This window comes from Trichoderma breve, chromosome 3 (assembly GCF_028502605.1).
Source record: "Trichoderma breve strain T069 chromosome 3, whole genome shotgun sequence".
In the NCBI taxonomy this organism is placed as follows: Eukaryota; Fungi; Ascomycota; class Sordariomycetes; order Hypocreales; family Hypocreaceae; genus Trichoderma; species Trichoderma breve.
In genome coordinates, this window is record NC_079234.1 from 6,128,688 (window position 1) to 6,154,936 (window position 26,249).

The following is a 26,249-nucleotide window of genomic DNA, read 5'->3' on the forward strand; positions in this document are numbered from 1 at the left end:
TGGCTTTGTAACGTTGTTGCAACTTCTGGAAGAATTAGTATAAAGACACAGTTTTTCCTCCATTTGAGCCTTCAGTACTACTTGTTGTTTATTATCATCACTATTTATCCAAGATGTCTATCCAAACTACGCTCCCTGAGGGATCTCTGATTCTTGTTACCGGTGCCTCTGGCTACATCGGGGCTCATGTTACCAAACAACTCCTTCATCGGGGGTACAAAGTTCGAGGAACTGTTCGAGATATTGGCAAAGCTGAATGGCTATCGACGGACAGTTTTCTAAAACACGCTAAAAATGGCTCGCTGGAACTAGTTATTCTCAACAACATCAATGACAAGAAACAGATCCAACAAGCTATTCAAGGTGTCGCTGGTGTGGTTCATATCGCAACACCCAACACATTCAACCCGGATCCAAATGAAACGGTCACACAAACCGTAGAGTTTGTTGTGAACTTACTCATAGCTGCTGCTTCTGAAAAGACTGTGAAAGAGTTTGTCTACACTTCCACAATCGGCGCTGCAACTATGCTCCCCGCCCAACCAGGTTTCCATTTTGATGGGACCAATTGGAATGAAGGTGCTCGAACCCTTGCTTGGGCACCTCCTCCCTATACCCCCAATTGTGGTATGATAGCCTATGTTCAAGGCAAAGTTGAAGCAGAGCAAGCCTTCTGGAAGTTCGAAGAAAATAAACCCACTTTCAAGGGGAATACAGTCATAGTTTGCACTGTATTTGGACCTCGACTGCACGAAAAGTCAAATTCGTCAACCAGTGCGTGGCTTTGGTCAATTTATAACAACAATGCGGCTCCAATGTCGTTCTTCCCATCTTGTATGGTCTCTCCCTTACAATTCTTTCTCGTATCGCATATTTGATTGATAGGTTCTTTGTGGTGGTGACTAATAATGAAATAGCCATATATATCGATGTCCGCGATGTGGCACTACTCCACGTCGCAGCTCTTCTTGATCCATCCATCGAAGGGGCACATCTTCCAGCTTGGGGATATGAGTTCAATTGGAACGATATCCTAAAGATCCTCCAGCAGCTGGACCCGGGCAAAGCACTACCAGCTGCTCTTGATAACCCCGGAGGATTTAATGGTACGGCAGATGTGGCCCAGGCCAAGCATGCGCTTAAACGGTGGAGCGGACAAGATGACTTTATATCTTTAGAGAAGGGTGTGATAGATACCCTGAATGGACCATCTGTCTCTAGGTAACTATCATTTCCAAGATTTATAGTCAAGGAGGTAACTTCAACAGTGGCCAGTCTAGCGTGGGATTCTTTCAACAAAAGATCCATCTGCACATGCAAATATGTGATTGCGATACTAAGAGTCTACCGGTATCATAATACGTTTTGCATTCAATTCTATACAATCTCAAAACCTTTTTCGCTCTCGCCATTTTTATTTCATCACGAAATCTAGTTTAAATTAGACAAAACTGTGAGTACTTATTCGCAGTTCGTTCAAACGAACTTTCCGAGCAGTTTCTATATTGAATTGTTTTCTAAACAAACAACCCGAATTCTCTTTCTGAGTCAGATCCTGAAGATCTCAATCGAGTCAGAGCCTTTAACCAACTCTTAGGTGTCACCTGACAACTTTGTTTCTACAGACATCCAAGATTGTTTACATATGAGGCTAGATAGCCAAGATCATGCATTTCACATCCGAAAGACGTATAACTATATGTTAATAATCTTCTCTTTCTGAAGTCTCGTTTCGTTGTTGATTGTCATTGCCCAAAGACTACAGGGCAACATTTCTTGACAAATCGAGGTAATAGAATCTTTGAAAAATAATATGTGCAAGTCAATGTTCAATATTGTATATAAATATTTATATGTTTATGTATATATGTACGTGTATAGAATTCATAACGTTCTGGCCAATCCTTGAACCAGTACATAAGACCCAGGGAAGCATAAAGAGTGAGCTATTATAAGTTCCGGTCACCCAACAGATGTATGATGTATGCTTAACACTGAATGCAAAAATATTTCATAACACATATCTCCGTCTGAACAAAGGAGTGAGAGACGAAAAGGACCGAGCCCAGACTTTTACTGGTCCACGGAACACTTACCACTCTTGCAGACAAAGTCATCAGAGCAGTCGTCATCAGAGCCACAAGAGGCACCAAGGCAGTGACCCTCCCAAGAGCACGTAGGGGGAGGAGGAGCAGAACCACCACCGCCTGAGCTGCTACCGCAGACGCCGCTGTTACAGGTGAGATCATCAGAACAATCATCATCTGAGCCACAGCTTGCACCTGCGCAGTGGCCTTCCCAAGAGCAAGTAGGGGGAGGAGGGGTGGTGCCGCCACCACCGTTGTTGGTACCAAGGCCTTGAACCAACCTGTCACCCAATGCCTTGATACTTGCTTCAAAATCTGAAACATTATTGGCATTCCACTTGGCACCATTCTTGCCTGGAACAGCCGTAGGATCGAGGAATCCAATATATAGCACATCCTTAGGGCCATGTCCATTATCGCCGGTAAGATGATCATTAGGGAAGCACAATTGAGCAAGAGAAATGGACGCCTCTCCAGTAGTTGGTTCTGTGTTGGTATCACCCCAGACACCATACCACTAGGGAACATAGTGTCAGTAAAACCTTTTCGCATTTTGAATACGCGCTATCTAAATTCAAGAAGGTGGAAAGAAAAAAAGAAAAAAAAAGGGAGAAGTCAAACTCACCACTTGATTGTTGCAAACAATTGCCATGACACTCAATGGCTTCAAACCGAAATGTTGAGCATCGAAAAAGGGCGGCTCGTTGACAACAACATATGGATGAATGTTGGCGTTCAGATCTGAAATGCCGTATGACTGCACAGTGTCCTTGAACGCTGTCTCACCAAATCCAGTAGGATCATTGGAGCAATCACCAGCTTTATCATCGGCACCATCACAATCGACGTCCATGTTGTCATAATTTCCATTGCTTCCCTTGAGGAAAATAGCGTTTGGAATATCTCCACAGAAAACGGCTCCAGAGGACGAAGTTCCAGAAAGAGGGTTGGCACAAGTTCCCGCCTGATACAGCAATCTTCATATTAGCAATGATAGTCAGTAGTAGCAGGCAATACAGACCTTGTGAGCATTGTATATCGCTTGAAGGTTGGCGGGGATGGTGTAGGCTAGAGAAGTAGTTCCCGTAGCCAGGAGTGTGAACAAAGTCGAAGAATGCATCGTGGTAAGTCTGTGCAAAAGTCTCAAGCAGTACAGAGTGTATGGGTGAATCTCAGTTGGCACTAGAAATCAGGTAGTTGCTAGTGTCTTTATATACCTGTGAGTACCCCGTACTCCGTAGGCGTTTTTGAAAATACGAGTTTGCATGGATGTCGGCTACTAGATGTGGGAAGGATTCAGAGCGGTTGGCATCTTCTTCAAGTTGCCCCTTGCCATTGAGCGCCACGCGCTAAAGTAAGCTTAATTAGGAAGGTTGAGTCTTTAAATTAATTAAGAACCCCCCAAAAAACAGCCAATCCCTGCGTAAGCGTGTTTTATGGAAGGCACCTCAACTCGGAAAAATATTGCTCATTCGAGGAAAAACATTTTCTAAAATTCCCAAAGTAGCCATAAGAAAAAAGGATGGCTGAATGGAGAAATCTTCATACAAATTTATATTCAGATTTTAGCTTATTACAACAGCTGATCAATTCCATCCAGTTGAAAACCTGCCTTTCTTAGCTTCAAGCCAAGTCAGCGCTAAGATTTTTGAGAGCATAACAGTTGACGCTTATGGGAAGGCAAGATTGTTGTATTGCCAAATATTTAAAAATACTTCAAGTTTGTTTAACGTACGTAAGCCACTACCTTATGATATATCAGATGCTACAAAATAACGCGCGACTGAAGAGCTAGAAGTAAATCTTAGAGGAACTCAATGTTGGGTACCAACCACCGCATCCAAGTCATTCTATTCCCATTATAATTCCCCCTCCCTCCCCCAAAAAAAACGAGAAGAAGAAGATGAAGAAGAGAGGGAGACGGCGAGGATTGGGGATCATCTAAATCCATAGCTCCAAAAAGATCAGATGTTCATTTGGAGCATTGTATAGAATAAATCCGGTCTTCTACCCAGATTAGCATGCATAGCACACCCACATCTCTTCACTTCAGCCATTATATAGCGGCAAATCAGACTTCTGCATATGCGAGTAATACGAAGGCATATAGCATTATGGATAGCCCGAAAATTCCTCCAGTCCATTTCGTCAAGCATGTCGCATCATCTATTGGAGATAAGCAGACATATCTGGTTAGATTCGAAGACACATACAAACAGTAAATATTGATGCAAATTGCCAACTACATTATAAGTCCAATTTTTGCTCCTTTAAGCTGTGTCATACGTATACAATAGATCCATTAAAGAATGTACGGGTTTGAGAGTCTGTTATGATCAAGCATTGTCACGGTTACAATACCTCTAACCCTTAACTTGTTCAGAGCTGTGATGTCATCATTTGATCTTATCATTTCCCGAAATAGCCCATGACATTCATCAAATAGAGAGAACTATTATATGGTAGTCTCGGCTGTAACGCTACAAATGACTAGACAATCTCTAACCTGCAGTACTAAGAAACTCATGTAACAATGGAGGCGGGGCAACTCGTGTATCTCTCCCACACCATTGGCGCCATTTCTGTTACTATGTAGGGACGAATAGTCTTTACTGTTCTTATTGCCTAACCTCATAAAGGCTATATACTGGAAATTTTTACTCGTTGGCAATCTCTTGGGGGAGAAATGATACCTGAGCAGCGCGGCCTGGCGTCAGATGTCTCATGAACTTGTATACTAAATGGAACCAATTGTGTGAAGCACGGTGTGTCGCGCTACCATAACATTTGGCGCACCATATCTCTTTCGCAAATGAAGGGATTAATTTCTTTCAAAGATCTATGAGACAAATATAATATAAGAATAACCAAGAGGGCACTTTACAGAAGAAAATTGGGCATCCAGGTATGAATCATTAGCGTGGAGACTTGAAGGCAATTATCTATTACTGTGAATACAACCATTGGTAGGATGCTCCTTCTCTAAAAGAGGGAAATAAAGTTGGTATTGTCGAAAGATACATACCGAAGCGTCTTACTGATATATTATTCATATAATATATCGGGTTTGTACTGTACCATTATCCTTTTTCGAATTTATCTTTTAGGGTCTCTTCCTGCTCACAGTTGAACAGCAATAATGGTGTAACACAAAGTAACGATCTGATATCAACATGCGGAAGTTACCATATCATAATATGTGGCACTTCGGACTTTCGCTTTGCATTTTCGATATAATTCCGATAAAAGAAAAGGAGTTATAGATGTTTTCGGATATCTAGTACTTTGTTTCTCTGTTGTTCCAATGCGAAAAGGTGGGAATATTACTCTGCAGGTGCAACTTAAAGCCCAGTGAGAAGTGCGGTGAGATTCCGAAACTCAGTTGTTGAGTTCGCGGGTTTATAGTGCGATTCTGCAGTATGCCTAAACGACCAGTTAATAGTAATCGCTGCAATTGCTTACTTCTCGTCCCCGTAAACTTACATCGTAAGCATCATGCCTGATGATTTTGGGCGAAGGGATTACTATTATAAGACTTCTTCTAATATCCGAGACTAAGTACGGAGTATAATCAGTAGATCACCATCTGAAAGCCTACTTATTGGGCGCCTACCCCAGACCAAAAAGGCACGAACGAATCAAACCAGCCACCTATCGAGATCTCCTTGTGCATTTTCATAACATTAAAATAATTGTCTTCGCTACCTGCATTATTTAAGCATACCTTTTTTATTCATCAACATGTCCTGCCAGGTATTCAACGGGACGCTTCCGAAAGGCGTCTGTGCTGCTGGCAGCGATAATCCCACCTTTCTGGTCGAGGGTTTCAAAAAATGCTGTGGTCCTGCCCCTGTCGTCCAGTATTACAGCAACAGTACTGGTTGCAGTGCATATTGTCCAATTGTGTCGAATGGTCCATCCGGCTCCGAGCTCCAAGACTGTCTTGCTGGAGCAATAGGAATTGGTGCGTGCAATGGTATAGACGACTTTGCCTCACCCAGCGCTCTTGCACAGGCGAGTGCAATGGCCTCAACGACTGTTTGCGCTGCTTGTGCTGCAACAGCGACTACTACAAATGCGGCTGCTACCTCTACCAATGCCGCTATTGGGATTCACACGCCCGATGCCGCTTCGTGGAAAATTGTATTCACCATCGGAGTCATATTATCCATTGGACCCTTCGCTGGTTTCCTCATTTAAAAATCCGGCTCATCGGCATGAATGAAGATGGATGAAACATGGACTCTGGGCTCCCTTAGCGCCTTTTCCCCTTTCGGCGGGGCCGTTAATTTCTCGGTAGCAAGGGTAACTTGTTGTTTATGGATACCGACTGTCGTATGTCTGACACTCGGTAGGAAGCTGTTCTTTCGAAAGAGGAAGGCAGAATAATGGACCATTCCCATTATGATAACTGCTATTTTCATCCATGAGGTTTTAGCGCAATATGGTGGTTCGCAGGTTTTTTCATTTGCCTAGAAAGGCAGGACACTGATGTCTATAAGCTTATGTTAATAATATGTCTCGACGCTATTTGATTCAATAGGATTATACGCTTAACATCTCGTATGTTACTTCGGGCCGTTTGTCCTCGTCAATACTTCTCCTGTATACCTGTTTGATCAACTATAAGTAGTCTACCATCTCCGTATCATTCATTACATTGGCATCCAGCAGCAAAAGCGGTTCAATAAGTCAGTCTTTCTCACAAGCCACTTACTATTCTTCTTCTACGCCCAACGGCAGAGCATTTTCAAAATGAAGACCCAAACCATCGCTTCCGTTGGCCTTTTCGCCAAGCTGGCCCTTTCTCAATCAGTCATCAACTCTGGAAACGGATTTGGAACCTACTACTACGATGTTGTTGATAGAAATGGCTGCGGCAACAACTTCGCCAACATCAACACGGGATTCGTTGAATGCAACCAGTTTACCGGCTTGTCCCTGAACCAGATCAACAGCAACAACGTTGTTGCCATGAACCGCACTCTTCTTGCTTCCAACTTTGCCAAGTACTGCGGTAAGAAGGTTGTTGTCAGCTTCAACGGTGTTCCATCCAGCCAGCAGTTCTTCATCGGTGATGGCTGTGAGCGTTGTGCCACTGGACCATCTACCGCCAGCGTGTGGAACCCCAACGGTGCTCCCGGACTGGATTTCAGCTTGAGCGGCCTTGATGGAATCAACTCCAACGGCTGCTTTGCTGGACATCTCGATATCTCTTGGCAGATTCTGGACGAGACTCTCTACAACTTCGACACAAATGCTCCCGGTCAGCCCACCGGCCCAGTCAGCGGCGGCGGAAGCAACCCCGGAAACGGCGGTGGCAGCAACCCTGGAAACGGCAGCGGCTCTTGCAGCTGGGCTGGCCACTGTCAAGGTGCAACCTGCAGCACAGATGATGATTGCTCCGACCCTTGGGGCTGTGTCAACGGCATTTGTGGCGGTAGCTCAAGTGGAGGCTCAGCTCCTCCCCCTTCCAACACTTGCAGCTGGGTTGGTCACTGCATTGGCGCTTCTTGCGGCTCTGATGATGACTGCTCCGACAACTTTGTCTGCAACAGTGGCAAGTGTGCCAACCCATAAATTATGCAAGCGGTTAGGAACACGATTGCTCCAATGCGTTAGCATGTACCAAGGGACGGTGCAACTTTGATTCACTTACAAGTTCATATGAACTTGGTGGGTTTTATTCTTATGTTCAATGTGTATATATGTTGATGACGGATGTTTATACTTACCTATCCTTTGCATGTATATAGTACAGTCGGCATATAGGTACAAACTGTAAATAGGCGAAGAAGTATATAGCTTTATAAAACTTGTATATATCTCTAAACAAAATTGTCGTTCTGTGATATCTAGTAGTGCCTACCAAGCAAATGGAATACAATTGGGCTGCTTTTCACTACCTATGTGTGTGTATTAACTCAACGCAGTGCCATTTATCCACAGTTAATATACGTTTAAAGTTTAACGAATTATAAACTTTAAGTACCATGTTATGCCGGTTGTTAATTAGCAATGTATATATATAGCTGTTGCTACCTCGTCCTAGTCTGATGGATCGACATCGTACTCAATGTCCGTCCTTATTATATACTTGGCGCCTTTTGTGACACTCGAACCTTCATGCAACAATGCTCCCCGCGTTTCGCCATGCGGAAAGATAGCGACGCCACCCATAACTGGCCGCACACGGTAAGCATTGAGTGTCCCCTCGAGAGGCGCTGGCATGAAAAATGTTGTTTCTCCGCCTTCAAATTCGTCGTTCAGATACAGTAAGAAGGTAAACAATGAACTTTGTTTCTTTGTTACGGGCGAATCGTCGTATACGTACGTATCATCAGCCCGGATGCCAGATGGTGGCCAGGCTCCATCAATATGACATCTATATTCCGCACCGGGAACATACCGATACACTCGGAAACGCCGATTGAGGCCACGAGATAAGCGACCATTGACTGAGGCTGGCACAAATGGAGAAATCCGTGACCAAAGCTTATCATGAAACGCGGTATCGATGATCCAATAGAAGTTATGTGCCAAAACACTGGTATCCCCACCCTCACGAACGGGAGTATCAGGAAGAAAGCCAACTGTTTCACCAACAGCAATAATAGCCTTACACTCTTCAGGTGAAAGAACGTTTGCGGCAAGACTGAGATTTGGCACATGGGGATGCTTGTGATGTGTTATTTGAGGGCGGTCTGATGATAGCGGCACTGTATCGGGCTGAGAAGTATAGAGGATAGCCGGGTGATGATTGGGAGGGTTGCGGAGATGGCCAGGTGTTGTTTCTATGATACGGAGAGAAGAAGCGACTGAACTCGGTGCTGAAGCGAAGATTGATTTATCCAAAACGGATTCATAAACTTGTTGTGGCTTGACAGGTGACCGAACATCCCATGTGGCCTGAAAGGAGATGTGGGATAAAGACCCCGGCTGGGGCTTTGTCACGCTGGTGTTGTCATCAATCGGGCAGCTAACACGCAGTACAGCATCGAGTACGCTGAGGAGTTCATCATCTTTTGCAGAACGCTGAGGGTTGTCGATGCTTATACCCTTAGGCTGCGTTACAACATCAAGGTCTCGCACCCAACGACATAAGGCACCTAATTTGGGGTCCTCGCCTCTGAGTCGCATTTCAGCAAGTAAAATCCTCGCCTCAAGGTACTTTTCATCGGCCAGTGCACCAGAGACCCGTGATGTGAGATTCGCATTCTCCGCTAAATGGAACTTTAGCTTCGCCATCCATTACAATATCGATAATTACAGGAATGGGCTTACTGGTAGCATTGACGCCGGTAGTGCACGATTGGCGAAAATCGTAGACAGCAGTTCGAAGGCTTCTGCAAAGCTTGGACTTTGTCAAGCTAGGGTATTGTGCCAGAGTCGTAAGAGTGTCAATAGTGATATCTAACTCTTCGTCCGAAATGACCGTCTGCAGGCGCTTGATCTCAAATGGTTCGTCATCGGGCAATGAAGCGACCGATGGGGCTGCGTTGGTGATTTTGATGTGCTTTTGAGGGACTTTTACTTGAGCATTTCGCTTTCGTTTCATCGACTTGGACTGCGTCATTGCTATTTGATGTATGTATATAGAATGGTATTTAGATTTGATGTGTTTAATATGAGCTTTATTTAAATGATCAAAGGCTGATAGAGTGCAGTCCATGAATGAGAAAATTTGGAAGGCTTCGCTGTGTCATCAGCCACTGCATGGCGACGGAATAACCCAATTCCGACAGGCCAATAAAAAGCGTTCTCAACTAACCTTAGTAGTTACTCTTCACTGCCATAAAAAGCGTATTAAGAAAAATTAATTGTTAAAGAACATGAAGAATATATTATCCATATGTGAAGAGCTAAATGAAATCTGACTTCGCTGTTGTGAAAAGACATATGATTTTTTTTTAATTGGACTTTACCTCGATTTTCTGCCTAATTTGCTGGCTCCTCGATATCCTTTCGTTTGTATAAATCCCCCACTCTTTTGTATGTCTAGGCCGCGGAATATTGTGAAAACGAATGTTCTCAGACTTAAGACCCATAGTTCATATGATATGTAATGAGAGATACATATAATGAATCACCTTCGTATTCTTCTATGGTTATTAGGTTATAACCAACGTAATATTCCATTTCGAGTAGTCGAGGCTAGACAACTTATAACCAAGACACATGTACAGAAATAAATACCATAGTCTAGTTGCCTCTCAATGATGTCAATTCTTTCGTTAGTGGAATATCACACAGGGCCAACGGCGACTCACTTTGCCAGAGAATTCTCTACCACGTCATAGCACAAGGGCAGCATCAAGGCCGGCGTTGTCATGAATGCGGGGTGATACTCGGTAGGTCCATTTTCTGATATAGCTGAGAACAATTGCGTGGTTATGATTTCGTATCTGATGTGGGATAGTGCTGATAGATGGTGACGACTTCTCGATGCTCAGTCGTTGCCCTTCTCACTTCAGGTCAACGTCTCTGTCGTCGCCAGCTTGTTCGAAGACAGAGCCAAGTCAATGGCGTGGAATGGCGGATTGCCTCCATCATTCAATGAATACAAAATTTGCTACTCCTCACGATACAGGGAGGCGCATGTTGTGTCGGTAGTGATAAGAATGACGACGATTGTTCCTGGACTCTCAGGAGGAACTGTGCATGTAGGTATCTGCGTTAAACATAGTACTATTGTGGCCCTTGACTTCAGTTTCTTAAGCACATCACTTGGTAGGGTAGGTATGTATTGATCCCAAGGTACTGTAGACAGAAGACTCATGAAATGCTATCAGTACGTGACAATACATAGCTTTTTTTGGACCCCGCGTTTATAACCATCATAGCATTGTTGCTGACCGAGAAATAAGTTACAGGCCAGTACAAAATCACTTCCTTGAGCTCTAAAATACAGGCTGTCATGATGCATACGTATGCAGCTGACCCTCCTATGCGGGCATATGCGGTTAGAAATGTTGGGCAGCTTTATCCATCAGTCAGTACTACCAATACTGCAATATTTACATAAACTTCAGTACTATTTCCAGGAGAAGTCAAACAATTGTAGCGGTCAATGATGAAAAACTACCAATCCTTAGCCTGAAGCGCCGAGTGCATTCAACCAATCTTGCTGTATTTCCACAGATCAGCTTCTATTTTATTACAACTCATTTCCTCAGCCTTGTCTGACCTTCCTTTCCCCGATTGACGATATATCCGCGGTGTTGATGAATCATTTCTTAAGCTTATCCAACTTGTTGAGTCGTGCATTTTCCAAGTTATAGCAAGTCCAATTCACAAAAAGTTGTATCATAAAAACATATCCCTGAGGTCCTATCAACGCTCCCGTGTCATACTCTGGGTCCATCCAGGCAGTCCCAGGATAAAATATTGCGGACAAGCCAGCGATAGTGGTTAAAGAGCCGACGAGTGCCGCAACAAAGAGAGAGTCCTTAGCAGCCTCCACGTTGGCATTGCGTCGGCCGAGTAGGTAAAGTGAAGTCAAAGCGGAGAGGGCGCCGAAGGACATGCTCTGTCCATTGTGGAATTTGGCGTGAGGTGGCCAACGTGGGTTAAAGACATGCGTGTGACTCCAGTCGGCAAAGTATGCTGCTGCTGCGAAAAGGACATTCCCACTGGCCATCAAGCCTCGTGGAAACGAGTCAAACACATGAGACATTGCAAACATTGGATTTTTGATATAGTTCAAAAGAGTATGTGTAGCTTTCGAACTCAAAAGGGGTGTCTGCATTGCCCATATTTATAAAAAGCTTAACCCATAGTGACCTGATGACCGCTCTCTTCGGACTTTCTCGCTATTAATACTACTTATGAGGACATAATTCAGACAAGCCCGAAGTCCGTTCATTGTTTGCTCCACTTAACCAATAGCACAGGGTGTTTGTTTCTCGGTACCCCGCATGCCAGTCGTCCGCCTGGACGACTTATTCTTTTGTAATGGTTTACCGAGTTTCTCCTGTACCTTGCAGAGCACCCAAAAAGCAGGCTTAGCAGGGTTATGTTCTCTAGTTACAGTTAGTCCGCAAAAAGCTCCGCCACTAAGCAGCGTAAAGTACCTTCACAGCTGCTGCACTGGTTACAGCGAAGTATCTACTAACAGTCGAGTCAATGCCGCCTGGCTGGGGTTGTTCAGTTGGATTAAAGATATCCAGTTTAATTAAGGTCATGCTGCTGGATGAAAGTTGTCCAATTTAAACCGAGTTATACCCAGTACTATTAGAATGAAAAAGTACTGTTTTTATAGCAGTCACGCGCTATATTACAGCAAGAGTGTTTCAACGTTTGAGCAGATACTTATATGCACATACCCCGCCTTTATTAGCTAGTATTTCGGAAACTACGAGGGACCCTTGTGCCTACTTTTTGTGTTAATGCCTATAGCGTTTCAACTTGAGATTTTTAACCTTTCAATTCAGTTATTCTATAAAGGCTATTCCTTGAAGTCTACTCGAAGTTCCTGCAAAGTGCCAGATCCAAAGTAAGGAAAAACCATCAACATAGCATCGTAGCTATTCTTAGTCTCCATTTATTGAGCAGATGCAGAAGAGGCCTTTTCCTTCTCTTGCAGTGCTTTCTGGACTGCAGGGCGCTCTAAAAGACGCTTCATCCAAGCCACATAGTTCGGAGCCTCTTTGTCTAGATCAACACCTGCAGATTCCACTGCATTCTGTCCGATCAAAGCCCAAGTGATAAAACTCAAGTCTGCATACGTTGCCTTTTCCCCAACCAAGTAGTTTTTACCTTCCAGTATGGTGTTCAGTACACCAGTAACACGCTTAATCTCGTTCAAATAACGCTCTTTTGCAGAGGGTAGTTGCTCATGATGAAGCCTTGCAAACCAAGTATATTGGCCTATATCATTATTTCCGAATTAATTCTGACACTATAGCCGGCTGTTATGCATTGGACTTACCAAAGTATGGGCCTTGCCCCGAGACTTGAAAGTATAGGAACTGCCTCTCGAGCCACTTTTCCGGACTTTGTGAACCATGAGAAATCTTCTGCTCAGTATCATAATTCTCGATAAGGTATTCGATGATGGCACCCGATTCCCACAATGTGATACCAGTATTAGGGTCTCGAATTGCCGGCACACGGCCATTTGGGTTTACGTCGGTGTAAGGGGCTGATTTGATGGTAGCGGGTGTCTCATAAACAAGAGTATAGGGTAACTCTAACTCTTGGAGGATGATAACCACTTTCCAGGGATTTGGCCCGCTGCTATGAGCGTGAAGAGTGATAGGCTTGATTGGAGACATTGTAAAAAGTAGTAGTCAATATTTTAATGCAAACTTTGTTGAGAAGACTCGAGAAAAGCCGATGATGAAGCTGTGACTATTAGTTCTCAAGGCGCTTTAAATAAAACCACTATACCTTTGGTACGATGATACAATCCTACTCAAATCCGTCCGTTAGTGTTAGGCTGAATAATTGTTACACCTGAGTTGTTAAGCTCGGGGAGAAAACACACCGATTGCATTCGACATAGTCAGCCCTCTGCTGATCAATATCGGAGAATAACAAGCGAGACGTCACAGGTAATCGTATGGGTCACCCATTCGAGGATCGGTTTTGGCGCACAAGGATTTGCCAAGCATGCACCTAGAATCGGCTCCGATGCATGCTTTGAGAACTTTTGTCAAACCTTGATTGCAAAGCATAGCCGCATTCAAATCTTGAACAATCGATTTCACCGACAACACTGTCAACTTAGTCTCGGCATATGCTTGCCCTTGAGAAACGGTTGTGGCACTTGTCTCGGAATGTGAATTCCGAAATCCGGCCCAACGAAAGCTAACAAGGATCATGCCGAGATATCAACTGCTTTGGCTAGCTTAATGCGGAAGCATTTTGAGAGCTGATAGATAGTTAGCCGCGCGCGTTTAAGAATCATTGGATAGTGGCCGAATTTGTCAGCTGTTGCTACCAGTCACTCACTGTTGTTTGTGTTCTTGCTTTGAACTCCTATTTTGACCAAACCAATCGGCAAGTATTCTTGAGACGCTTGTGTTGATTCGGGCAAGGCGGAGTACTTTACCTTAGACCCTTACTCATACACCCCCCCTCGTGAAATCTATGCACATTGGGAAACAGCGTTCCTCTAAACTCATACTGTTGTTTACATTCGGAGTACAGCAGGCGGGACAGATATCGCAATATGGTTGGTGTTGCGGGACGTAGTAAGGCTTGTACCACCTGCAAGGCGCGGCATGTGAGGTGCGGTATGTCAATCGCTTGCACTCTTTGACCCTTGCAGCCATTCTGGATATGGACTGACGCAATCCAATGGCTGCGGTAGATGCGCGGCATCCAACTTGTGGCCGTTGCGAAAAGGGCGGTTTTCAGTGCCAAGGCTATCGCCGCCCCCTTCGATTCATTAATTCTACAGGGCGAAGCGCCAAGAGTAATCTATTGCCGCAGGGAGGAGACAGTACTCGTAGCAGCTCAAGGCCACAGGACATGAAGGGCGGTGCTGACAATCACAACGTCGGAAATGCAACCCTATCCAGAACGACGATTGACAATTTGCGCTCCTTGGACACGCCGCCCTCAGGGCTATTTCCCCAATCTTGCTTACGTATTTGGCCATCTAATGACATTGTTTTCACCACTTCATACGCACATGTCGCCATTGCAACCACTGCGGCTGACGACAATATCAGCGCCCTTATCATCGGTAGCCGTGTCTGGGCCCAACTTCATGGAGATGTCGCCAAACACGTCCAAAAATTCGTTTACAACCTTCTCATTGCGCAAGGTATGGGCCTGGGAGTGCTGGAGAGTCACCAATGGATCGGTGGTGGCATGCAGCCCTCGGCGCTTGAACTCTCTGTTGAAGCTGCTGCGCTGGCTCTTCATGGGCGTCTCACAAAGCATACAGTCAACTTGCAGCAAGCAATTATGGTGTATCAATTAGCGTTACGTCAACTTAGGACTCAACTATCTTCTACTGATGGCAACTTCATGCCGTCACCGACTCTCAACGTATCCCTACTGACGGTTGTCATGAACATGGCGCTTTTTGAGGTGAGTTGTTTGTGTGCCGTATGGTTTACTGCGGAGTGACACTGAACTGCTGGTCTTTCCATGAACTGCTAACAATTTATCATAAACGAAAAGTGGATCACAAATTCGGCCAGCAACGCGTGGAAAGAACATGTTCGCGGTTTGGCCGCATGGGTAGAAAAATGTGGCCCCGAAGCCTTTCGACAAGAAGATATGAGACTCGCATTTGAGAGAGCCAGGGCACATATTGCAAGTAACCCTTTTCAACTCTCATTCAAGACTTCTGAACATTTGTCTCGTACCGACTTTCTTGTTCTGTAGCTGACATGAAGCCTCTAGATGCTTCTCCATATGGAAGAAGCCCGGAGAACCTACCTTGAAGACCCCTGCTGGCAAAGTATTCCTTGGAGTGAGAATCCGAGTCAAAAGTCCTTTGCCAATCGCTATATCGATATTGTTTGTTGCATCCCAGGCATCTTGGAAGATGAAAAGCTGCGCGTTAAGATGCGGCAGGAATATACCTCAAGTGATACAACATGGCCACACGATCTATACGAATCACTGAGGCAGCGAGTCGTCCTACTATATCTTAAGCTTCTAAACTTACGTTGGGAGTGGGAGTTACAGCATCCCGGCTGCTGTTTCGAGGTATACCAAGAATCCAGGACAGAAAGAGCAGATGAGTTGTCCGCCGATGAAGCCACGGGTCAGCCAATCTTCAATTCTGTGCTGTTCTTCACAGACTTCCGACGAGCCGTGGAGATCAACTTCTACCACTCTTGTTTACTCATTTTGCATGATATTGCAGGCGACTTGGGCATCATGGACGAGCTTAAAGAGCACCAGGCATCGCGCTCGTGCTTCTCGTACAAGACAAACCCTCCGCTAACATTCCCACACGAACCTGAACCAGATCCTAAGGCTGTACGTGATATCTGCCGTAGCGTGGAGTTCCTTCTACAGCCAACACATGGGCCAGCGGGCGGCTATGTTCTCATGTTCCCTTTGCGCGTCGCACAGATATACCATGATATTCGGTTACCATCACGAAATTACAGCAAAGAACAAGTGAATGATATAAACACAGAAATATCTATGTCAGATGACTACTACGGGGATGAGTCGGATGTTTGCATTGTAGAGACGCAGTCTGGAATGAGCGTTGATCAATCTGCTGTGGAAAGTTTTTCCGGCCTCGAGGAGCAAATCGAGAGGGTGAGAATGGATAGCCCACAGAAAGAAAATGCTATATTGGAAGCGGAAAACAGCGAAGCAACCAAGCCCGAACAACGTGCTATTGTTTCGGAATGGATCCAGAAGGTCATGCGATACATTAACGACGTACATGGGTTTAGCATATCGAAAAGCTATACTTCTTAGATCATAATATTTGGACAACGGAGAAGACAAGAGCTAAGGTATCATCAGCTTTTCGAAAAGGGGGTTTTGCATGACTCTGTAATTGAGCTCGCTTTGCGAGTCCCTGCTGTTCGCTGTTTCCAGGCGTATTTGTTCCTGGTGCTGCTGCCACATATTTAGGTCTCCAATCTCACATCTTATGCAATGACAAAGGCAGCCCTCGATGTAATGATAAGTTCTTCAGGCTTGATGCATACTTACATTAATTAACTTTTAAATGGAATGAGAATTCTTGGTAAGTAAGCACAGTTTTCCATAAGGATTAAATGATTAAGATTAGGTAAGGATGTATTAGGGTGTTGAACGACAACACTGGTCTTAACTTGACACGCCCAAGTCACTTATCCCACCCTTGATATACGACATGAGTACGTATTGGACATAGAAACATATATACAGAAATGAAAATGATATAGAGGTATAGTCTTGTGAAGTGAGAGTAGCTATTGGCCATCGTCATTATTCCTTATTAAGGTGGGCAAAATGAACAATGCCGCGAGAAGCAAGTGAAAGGCGTGGAGGTACCACACCACTAGGCACTTAAAATTGAACAAGCATTGGCTATTTCAAGGGCTCCAAGGAGATTGTGCCCGGCTTCCAGTCAATAGTACACCGCCGTTCTCAGTGACCAAGATAGGATCTTCCAGTCTTATACCGAAGCCCACTTTCTTTCCGAGCAAGGCTGCCTCCTCTGTAGTGACGTAAATACCCTGATCCCATTAATGGTCAGCAAGTTTAATAATAGAAGAGATGTTGGGATATTTCCTCAATGTGTAGATCATACCGGCTCATTTGTGGCTACTTCAGCCAGTTTTAACTTTTGGTCATTAGCACCATTCAGATATGGCGGTTCGTGTCCTTCCAGGCCAAGTCCGTGTCCCAATCGGTGGGTGTAGTATTGGCCATACCCGGCACGCTTTATGACATCGCGAGAGGCACTGTCGATTGTCGAGCACGCTTCACCTGCATGCATGTGCGACAAACCAGCTGACTGCGCGTCCCAAACTATTTGCCAAACGGCCATGAGGTCGTCACTAACGGTGGCTCCGGTTGGTAAGATTGTGCGTGTTACATCACTGCAATATCCATGAAGTTCCGATCCAATATCAATAAGAACAAATTCACCCTCCTGCAGCGTTCGGCCGGTCTCACCGCCATGGGGTAGAGCCGCCTGATCGCCAAACAGCGCCAGCACCCAAAATCCATGACCCACGCCAGCACGTGTGAATAGTGCCTGGGAAGCGTCGATAACTTCTTCTTGAGTCATACCAATTTGGATGCACTTTTGCAGGGACTGAACCAGTGCGAGCGTGAAAGAGTTGATCCCTTTCAGGAGAGCGATTTCGTCCACCGATTTGATGGAACGGAGAGACTGAATGGTTTCTGACATAGGCACAACTTCAATTCCTGCCTTTTGCAGGCCGGCTGCAATCATAAAACGCGCATGCTCGTCGATCATCACTTTCTTGTAGCCCGTGCCTCGAGCGAGCGCTTCATATGGCGACTCTTCTTCGATCCAAGTGATTGTCGTTTTGTTGTCAAAAACCATGTCGAGTTTTGCAATGCGGCCAGCTTCAAACTTGGGTACTAACGTTGTGAATTGGCCATCCTTGTCAATGATCATCAGAAATGGGCGCTCTGAGAGATGAAAGTTTGAAGAAATGTTTGCATAATAAGACGTTGAAGCTGATGGTTCGGCGATGAAAGCATCGACCCCAGCAGCGTCCAGTTCGAGTGCCAGAGCCTTCTGACGCCCAAGAAACTCGGACCGGCGAATCGGCGGAACCGATAACAGAGAGAGATGCGGCTCGAGGTGATTCCAAGCACATGTTTCCAACGGCGACGTCAAGCTAGACTTGGGATTGCGGGAAGGGTACGTCAGGGCTGCCAGAGCTAGCAACACGCAAAACAGTCCGGTCGGCAACAAAACTTTCCAGAAGATCCTGTTACTAATTGATGCGGGCGGATATTCCCTCCCTTTCACTTCAACTTCTTTTGGAGCGAGCAGATATCGCTTCTCTGCATCGTTTCCAACTGACATCTTGGCGTATCACCTCCGGTTTAACGCGCGAGTGATTTGTGAAATCAGCAGGGACGCCAATTCCAAGGCAGCGCAAAACAACAGGATTTCCACTAGCGCAGAGCCCCGGTTCGGTTGACAAAGCAAGGATGCGCAATGCACCGTGTTGGAAAATACGCTGAAGCCCGCCCATCGTATCTGAGCCTGTAATTTACTCTTTGAGCATTCAGATCCATTGGAGAAATCGCTTGAAGGCCTTCTAAATTGATGTCGTATTCCACAAGGTATCTGTTGCCACTAGCAGAGTGCATCGTTCACTCTCAACTGGCACTGTGCCAGATCCCTCAACACCTAGGTAGGTAGGTAGGTGGCAACTGCGATCTTTCTTTACTAGAAGCCAGTTGTTGTTCACCCTAACAACTGGTCGCAGCTAAACTTGACAGAAATATGGATGGAATTAGGGATTGCAAAAGTAAGCTGCGTCGTGATCTGCAGGACATATGATCGGTAGTAAGAGTATGTCGTCGGCATCCGTGCGATTCGAAGCGCGCACAAGAGATCCTGTCAACGCTGACTGTTTTTGTGTTGGAGAAAAAAAAAGGAAGAAAGAATTAAAAAAAAGTTATTAGACCGAGAAACCTAGGACTGGATGAAAGCAGTTGTTGTTCTCGTTCGACTGATATGGCATCCGACTTCCAGATCTCTGGTCGAGGAGCTAGGTAAATTCCGACCATAAACAATCAGGAGGCAGCACAAATGTCGACAGTCCCACCATTCCACTTTTTATACGGGAAAACGATAATGAGTATTTGCTATGGGAATAGATATGGAGGTCAATCCGCTGTATCATGCGCACATATAGGATATGAATCATCCCTATTTTCTTTGTAGCGCGTTGATGCTGCTTGTTCTTCGTAAAAGCCACTATTTTCATCATCTTTCTGCAAGGGCCACGCGATGTCAAAGATCGACTCCCCAAGACGGTCATGAAGGATATCAATCCAAAGAAATTGCTTTAGCTGATGACGTAGCTTATCCCAGCTCTCTACTTCGCAGAGCCTCAGGTTGACTTGTATCCAGGGAACAAGCCAAGCATTATCGGTAGGGCCGAATATCGATATGGCTCCCATCACAAGCAACCAGCAAAGCAAGTGAGGTGAGGATTCGATTGGAAACTTGAGTGTAAGGAGACAGTTTCGAAAGCGCTCCGGGAGATAAGTGTGTGGGTATGTAACTCCTTGCCAGTGAAGGAAGACGTGCGATGAGAATGCTAACTGGACTAATCGAATAGATTCATTGAAGGAACCCGACTCGAAGGTCATATTGAGCAAACGATACATTACGGGCGCCATTGTATTTAAGAGGATTTCTTTTGGTAGCCGGCGCTTGTGTTCTGCAGCTGAGTTAATTACCAAGCAGAATCTTCTCAAGACACTCCAGGTATTTCCTAGTTTCTCATCAATATTTAGATGTTTCAGGCTGGAATACGTCTCCTGCTGAGTTGGTGAGTGTTGTGTCATGAACTGTTTAAAATCCGGATATGGCATCAAAAATTCCGACGATGGTTCAGTGAAGAAGACGGTCTTGGTACCATAGCTGAGTGCTATTCCCAAATCGCATCTAGAGCCCAGTGATAGCTTAGCAGATGAGAACTTAGCTCCGGAATGTGGCCGTCACTTACTTCAAGAGCTCTATTGAGAGTTTCGGGTGGTAACTGAAAGTGGACAAACCTCCTCTCAACTGAACAATCCTCCGGAGGCCGTCAATATGTGTCTTTGCGGTCTCATAGTCATTAATCATGTGCGCATGGCCAGCAAGGGCCAAAACAACAAGGATTGTAGGATCCGATATCTTGACCTCTTCATGTTTCGCCGCTAGCCTCTCGCGGAGCAGCTGAAGTGCCCTAGAATGATGCATGGTTACCGTTTTAACCGCCCCGGGATTGTTCTGGCTAGACGTATGCATGAAATAAGTCTGGGATGTGAAAAGAACAGTATGAAGATATGCGGCGTCTTGCGTCATGAGCTCGAACCACATTCGATCAAAATTGTCCTTTTTGTCAAAATTGATGCATCTTTCAAGAGGATAAATGACTCTTTTAGCCATAAAGGAGACTTGTTTTGTGCAATGGAAGTGAGCATTAGCAGTGCGCTTTTCGGCCGGTGCAAGGCAAGTACGGGGTGACGATTACATTTCAAGATGTCTTTGATCAACGCTGGCTCCACAGAATCTGCAAACTGTGTGAACGATAGCTCAGATCCCACCTTTGGAGGGATGTGCGAATAACGCATGTTGATCGATAATCCGGGCGATACATCATCGCCGTTGTAGCCCAAGTCACCCTGAGCAGGCTGGTGGTCTCCTCGCTTCACTTTTCGGGTCTTGCCTCGATTCTTCCCCAACATCACATGTCTTCTGATCAACTTTCGTTTATTTGCCTCTGTGCTTCCGATTCCATCCGAAATAATGAATGGCATCTCCGCTGAATTATTAATTGCTCTGTTAGACGGATAAGTTCTTTTTAGGTACACGCAGGTATCAGTTACGTACCAACGCCATCTATAGGAGCCATCTGAGATATCTAGCTCAACCCGTTCGGGTCAGGTAGTATTATGAGTTGGACCAAATTATTGACCCTCTTACCATTGATGTCAGAGTGTTGAACTAGGCGGAAATTGGCAATTCGGTCGTTTCGCAGAACGAGGTACGTGGTAAGATGAGTTGGAAAGAGTTCATCCTCTAGGGCCACGACCCATCTGCAATTGACTGTTTTCTGATAAAAGGCAAGCGTTGAAAGGAATTGTCTGCGTCCAGGTGGTTCGAGAAATATCTTTAAGCGTATTGCGTAGGCCGGCATTGTGGCACAGCAACTCCAACGTATCCACATGAGGTTAGCCGTGGCCGGCACTTTGAGGACCCCCCTGATGATATGGGGATGAGGCACTACCTGGCCAATCAAATACATTCAAATCTGAAAGCTAGAGACTATACCTAATCCAGTAATCAATATCCTGCATTAGTGTCGCCTCATTCGGTCGTTCTGATTGACTCTGTAATTTCGTCTCGGTGCCATTGCTCGTAGGCGATTACTGACTGGGCAATAGTCTCAAAGGATGCTGATGAAGAGATTTTAAAACAGTCTTAACTCCGTCCCCAATAGATCAGATACACGCACAAATGTGTATATATAGGTAGTGCTATCATCTGCATTCCTCTCTTCAATAGCTTTCTGAAAGTGTGACATCTATTTTACATCGAGTTAGACTGCTCTCTTCATCTTCAGAATTCATTTTATATTTCCGCCCAGTCGGAGAGTGTCAACCATCCAGTTCATCATGATATCTTCCAAAGAGCTGCCCCCGTTCACCTCTCCATTTTTTCCCAACTTATTTATCAAGAACCAATTCTTCACCAAACCTCGGTTTCCTCCTCAAAGCACAAATCTCTCCGACAAGGTTGCCATTGTCACAGGTTCTAATACCGGCTTGGGTTTTGAGTGTGCACGTCAATTGCTTTCTCATAAGCTTTCACGCCTGATTATTGCCGTCAGATCTTCAGCGAAAGGCGAGGCTGCAGCCTCTAGTCTTCGGAAACAATTTCCCAAATCCAGCATTGAGGTATGGCAGCTGGATATGTCTTCCTACGACTCTGTCCAAGCTTTTGCAGCGCGACTTGATAAAGAACTGTCTCGACTCGACGTTGCCATCTTGAACGCAGGAATGGGAAGAGCCGCTTTCGGCACTTCGCCAGATACCGGACATGAAGAGAATGTACAGGTCAACTATCTGTCCACGATGTTACTATCGATTCTCCTTCTTCCTATACTGAAGAAGAAATCCCCGGTAGGATTTCCCGGACGATTGACAATAGTTACGTCAATGCTCTCAATCACTGCCAAATTCGCAGTAAAGAACGAGGTTCCTCTTCTTCCTGCATTTGACAGAGCCGATTTGTTCGATCCTCTTGATAATTACCCAACCTCAAAGCTCTTGGGTCAGTTATTTATATGGAAACTCACAGATATGGTATCAGCAGATGATGTTGTTGTAAATCTTGTCGAACCAGGATTTGTCAAAGGAACAGAATTGCAACGCGATATCGGGGGCGCAACAAGGATTATACTTAATCTCTTCAAGTCTATCAGCGCTCGATCTGTAAAGGTCGGTGCCTCAACATACATGGATGCAGCGATTATTAAAGGGAAGGAATCGCATGGCTGTGTCATTATGAATTGGACCATTGCACCGTAAGTGGCAAATGATATTTTTGCAGTACTAGCCACTTCTGTTGTTAACTTCGCAATATAGGTACGCACCTTTCCAATACACTGCTGAAGGCAAAGAGATCATGAAGAGATTGTGGGAAGAGACTTTAAATGAGTTTAAGTTTATTGATGTGAATAGCATCCTGGGGTCTTTAAAGACGGTTTAGCTCTTCAATTGTTCATCTATTCTATTCTTAATGTCGATCAAATAGCTTAAGTCCACATTCGGGTAATAAGGCGGAAGGGAGTAAGCATCAATCGAGAACCATAGTTCATTTCTGAATTGAAAAGCTATATTAGCATCCAAACTACCACTATTTAACCAATTTCCCTCTTTTTAAGAGCGCTTTCAAAGCCCTTAATTGGTTACTAGTCTTTACAAGCTACCGTGGATTGCATCCATATGATGTACCAATTTTAGGAAATATGGAAATTGCGTCCACATTCCTAGGTTGACGATTAACTCCGACGTTGCTCAACACCAACCGTATTTCCCAGCATATATACGTTGGAGCTTTGAGAAGTTTGACCATGGAGCCGGGGGCACCTGTTAACTAAATATGGCCCCGCGGCAGCAGAGTGAATTCCAGCTTCCCGTACTTGGTGTACGATACATCCAGGTTGAAGCGCAAGTTTAATAGCACTGTGGCACAACCTTAACCTCAGGGGTAGATTGGATTGAGATACTTATTGGGTGTGTCGCTAATCGATAGTTTCAGCTGGTCTATTCGGGTGACACCGATTTGGATATAAATCTTCACTCACAAGATATAACATACCGCATTTACAAAGCAAAATGTTTAAAATTGTATTGAAATGTATTTAACCGCAGACGGTGACTCTGTAAACCTTGCAGTCATTGATCTAAGCCCTATATTCACGTTGTATTGCTCAAAATTCCACCTCGAACTAATCCAGTCATATCTAAATGCTGGAGGGATTATCCCAAGGTCATCTCTTCCTAGTTCTTCAATATCTATAATAGCCTGTAGACACTTTACCAGTACAATGCTGATCCATGTGGCACTATGAGAGACGACTTGTACCAGTAAATTTAAGACCTTTTGCCTAGTTTCGTAATTCCGGCTTTGAGTAATTATAATCGTCAAAGGGGGAATAAGCCAAAAGTCGAACATGAATTTCACATGGTCCGATATAATTTCCATGTCATTAACCAGTTTCTCGAGTACAGTGATGATTTCTCGGTATTGCGTCTTCTTGGTATCCCAAAGCCCGTCGGTGGGATCCAAGCAACACTCTAAATATATTAGAGCTATCAGTACCTCAACTTCGATAGCCCTCAGTTCCAAGCGAGAGCGGATATCCTGAGTTCTGAGCATGCGCTTCAACAAGGGCTTCCATTGTCGAATGTGGGCGATATAACGGCATTGTTCGCCTTCATATTCGTATATCGGTATCTCAGGACGCAATGACATTGAGAACCTCTTGACTAGGCGCATTGTTCTCTCCCAGTTGATGCAAAGTAAAGCCACGGGCAAATCTTTCGTCGGCAAAGTAGGTATTTCGTGTGGCTGAATTCGATCACAGAGGTCTCCCCTACTGTGCGTCCATATATACTGCGGGCACTTGACGTAGAGGTGGTAGAAGATATCCTCAAGTCTCGCAGTCCTCTCTTCGTCATCGGTAAGATTGCTGTTGAGGGTGTATCTTGTGGGGTTGTGTCGTCTGGTTTCCGCCTTTAAAAACCCTAACGCGGATAACAACAACTTGCTTGATGCATCCATGTTTCCTTGAAGCACTTCTAGGATGACAAACATGAGTGTAGATGTGATCAAGGGTCGAATCGAATCGTTGGAATTAATAGTAACCGCACGCTGGCGACACAAGTAAATCGCTTTAGTGTAATGTTTCAACGCCTCGTGATGATGGTGGCGGTCAATTTTAAGTCGTGATATATGCTCTCCAGAAGTTAGTTCACGCGCGGTCATTATCTTCTTCTTACCGGTCAGCTGTTCATATGAGAGCTGAGTTGCCTTGGACATTGCCGTGAGGCCGAGAATGGCGGCTCGGACACTTTCTTCTCGCATGAACTCTTGAATCAAATACGTGTCAAACCCCAGGCCGCGGCACCACACCTGTATATCACGCAGGATATAATGCCGAAACATGTCGAAGTATCCGACATCCGATGAATTAAGATGGATGGGTGAGAGGCTGCGAGTCAGTTGCGGAGTCGGCAGCACTCTGTCAGTCTGTACAATTCTCCTTTGTACGTTTTTGGGCCGTAAGGTTACGAGCGACCGTGGAGAAGGGTGGATGGTTTGCTGTGTCTTCACTTTTGGCGGCCCATAGCCTAGGCACTCGATGCCTGATTTGACACACCGCTCACATTCCGGCTTCCCTTCGTCGCATTTCAGTTTGCGGCGTTTGCATGTACCACAGCCTACGGAATAAATCAGCATTGGCCAACCGCAGAGCGAAGCAATGTGATGTCGACGAACCGCTTCGGACCTTAGAATGCATTGTGCGACGAGGCCTCTCCTTTGACGTCGCCAGATGGCGGATGCCCCAAAAAGCGCCTGCTCGTTCCATATAGGCTTACTCTTGACGCAAGTACTCCGGTTGTAAATCGAGCTTTGGCGGATACCACGGCATGTGATGGCGGAATAATAGCGAAGAGGTTTGGTACTAGCTATCAAAGTGACGTGACTACATAAAAACCCCGGTATCTCTGGACCTTCAAGATCCTGTTGTATAGAGCTGAGTCAGCTCATATGAGGGTACATGTACTAACCTCACTAACGCCCTCCCCTACTACTACCCACCTAGCTGAACTCTTACAGAAGGAATGCCAAGTACGTACAGGTACCCATAACATCGTCTTTAATGGTTTAACATTGTGTTTATCTTAAGTAACTAAATAACGCAAAGGAAGCGTTATGGGCGGCAATTGCATATAATGATACCGTTATATGGTACTCTAAATTGCAGGAGAGACAGGTCATGTTGCCTCTAGATGTACATTGCCGAAAACACACCTGCATAGGTATTCTGGCTTGTTGAATACGTTGTATAACAAAATTTAAATTGCCCACCTCACATCTTTTGTATTCGTATAACTGGATGCTTCCGTGAAATCTTGTGTCTTATTGTTAAAACTCTGTTAGTATCGTAAATTCTTCTCTCCTGACTCTCGCCTCGTAAACCAATGCGCAAATTGTGTTTAGTGTCCGATAGATCATGACCTCCCTGCTTCACGTCAGACTCTATAATGCAGGGATCTGAAAAGTTCTTCGCGGTTGTCGTATACGTGCAACGAATCAGAACAACGCTTTCTGCCACTTTGGCACAAGCACGAGCGAATTTGACTCTTTTTCTACAGCATTGGCGTATAGAGAAGCCCGCAACCAGAGCGAAGGCCCACGACTTACGTCTAATGGGCGGCCAAAATAGGGAACGGGATTTCGATTCGCCT

At 45.0% G+C, this 26,249-nt stretch overlaps 10 protein-coding genes across 10 annotated transcripts; 5 read left to right on the forward strand and 5 right to left on the reverse strand.

Annotated features, from left to right (window-relative positions):
* Positions 1–113: 113 nt before the first annotated feature.
* Positions 114–1,225, forward strand: T069G_06252 (NAD dependent epimerase/dehydratase family domain-containing protein; the record flags this gene model as incomplete). The annotated part of the gene is made up of 2 exons (XM_056173462.1): positions 114–834; positions 918–1,225. The coding sequence occupies 2 exons, from the start codon at positions 114–116 to the stop codon at positions 1,223–1,225; spliced, it is 1,029 nt and encodes a 342-aa protein (XP_056030320.1).
* An 848-nt stretch (positions 1,226–2,073) lies between these two features.
* On the reverse strand, positions 2,074–3,207 carry T069G_06253 (fungal chitosanase of glycosyl hydrolase group 75 domain-containing protein; the record flags this gene model as incomplete). The annotated part of the gene is made up of 3 exons (XM_056173463.1): positions 2,074–2,604; positions 2,713–3,051; positions 3,109–3,207. The coding sequence occupies 3 exons, from the start codon at positions 3,205–3,207 to the stop codon at positions 2,074–2,076; spliced, it is 969 nt and encodes a 322-aa protein (XP_056030321.1).
* A 2,621-nt stretch (positions 3,208–5,828) lies between these two features.
* T069G_06254 (uncharacterized protein) lies at positions 5,829–6,287 on the forward strand (the record flags this gene model as incomplete). Its single annotated transcript, XM_056173464.1, has 1 exon — positions 5,829–6,287. The coding sequence occupies one exon, from the start codon at positions 5,829–5,831 to the stop codon at positions 6,285–6,287; it is 459 nt and encodes a 152-aa protein (XP_056030322.1).
* A 555-nt stretch (positions 6,288–6,842) lies between these two features.
* On the forward strand, positions 6,843–7,667 carry T069G_06255 (uncharacterized protein; the record flags this gene model as incomplete). The annotated part of the gene is made up of 1 exon (XM_056173465.1): positions 6,843–7,667. The coding sequence occupies one exon, from the start codon at positions 6,843–6,845 to the stop codon at positions 7,665–7,667; it is 825 nt and encodes a 274-aa protein (XP_056030323.1).
* Positions 7,668–8,135: 468 nt separating this feature from the next.
* T069G_06256 (2OG-Fe(II) oxygenase superfamily domain-containing protein) lies at positions 8,136–9,663 on the reverse strand (the record flags this gene model as incomplete). The annotated part of the gene is made up of 2 exons (XM_056173466.1): positions 8,136–9,310; positions 9,372–9,663. The coding sequence occupies 2 exons, from the start codon at positions 9,661–9,663 to the stop codon at positions 8,136–8,138; spliced, it is 1,467 nt and encodes a 488-aa protein (XP_056030324.1).
* Positions 9,664–12,630: 2,967 nt separating this feature from the next.
* Positions 12,631–13,363, reverse strand: T069G_06257 (uncharacterized protein; the record flags this gene model as incomplete). Its single annotated transcript, XM_056173467.1, has 2 exons — positions 12,631–12,956; positions 13,018–13,363. 2 exons carry the CDS (start codon positions 13,361–13,363, stop codon positions 12,631–12,633), a joined length of 672 nt encoding a protein of 223 aa, XP_056030325.1.
* Positions 13,364–14,262: 899 nt separating this feature from the next.
* On the forward strand, positions 14,263–16,490 carry T069G_06258 (fungal zn(2)-Cys(6) binuclear cluster domain-containing protein; the record flags this gene model as incomplete). Its single annotated transcript, XM_056173468.1, has 4 exons — positions 14,263–14,326; positions 14,404–15,131; positions 15,225–15,359; positions 15,450–16,490. 4 exons carry the CDS (start codon positions 14,263–14,265, stop codon positions 16,488–16,490), a joined length of 1,968 nt encoding a protein of 655 aa, XP_056030326.1.
* Positions 16,491–17,095: 605 nt separating this feature from the next.
* On the reverse strand, positions 17,096–18,570 carry T069G_06259 (metallopeptidase family m24 domain-containing protein; the record flags this gene model as incomplete). The annotated part of the gene is made up of 2 exons (XM_056173469.1): positions 17,096–17,239; positions 17,314–18,570. The coding sequence occupies 2 exons, from the start codon at positions 18,568–18,570 to the stop codon at positions 17,096–17,098; spliced, it is 1,401 nt and encodes a 466-aa protein (XP_056030327.1).
* An 812-nt stretch (positions 18,571–19,382) lies between these two features.
* T069G_06260 (uncharacterized protein) lies at positions 19,383–21,406 on the reverse strand (the record flags this gene model as incomplete). The annotated part of the gene is made up of 5 exons (XM_056173470.1): positions 19,383–20,169; positions 20,231–20,663; positions 20,741–21,031; positions 21,100–21,108; positions 21,193–21,406. The coding sequence occupies 5 exons, from the start codon at positions 21,404–21,406 to the stop codon at positions 19,383–19,385; spliced, it is 1,734 nt and encodes a 577-aa protein (XP_056030328.1).
* Positions 21,407–21,884: 478 nt separating this feature from the next.
* T069G_06261 (short chain dehydrogenase domain-containing protein) lies at positions 21,885–22,980 on the forward strand (the record flags this gene model as incomplete). Its single annotated transcript, XM_056173471.1, has 2 exons — positions 21,885–22,795; positions 22,857–22,980. The coding sequence occupies 2 exons, from the start codon at positions 21,885–21,887 to the stop codon at positions 22,978–22,980; spliced, it is 1,035 nt and encodes a 344-aa protein (XP_056030329.1).
* Positions 22,981–26,249: the final 3,269 nt, after the last annotated feature.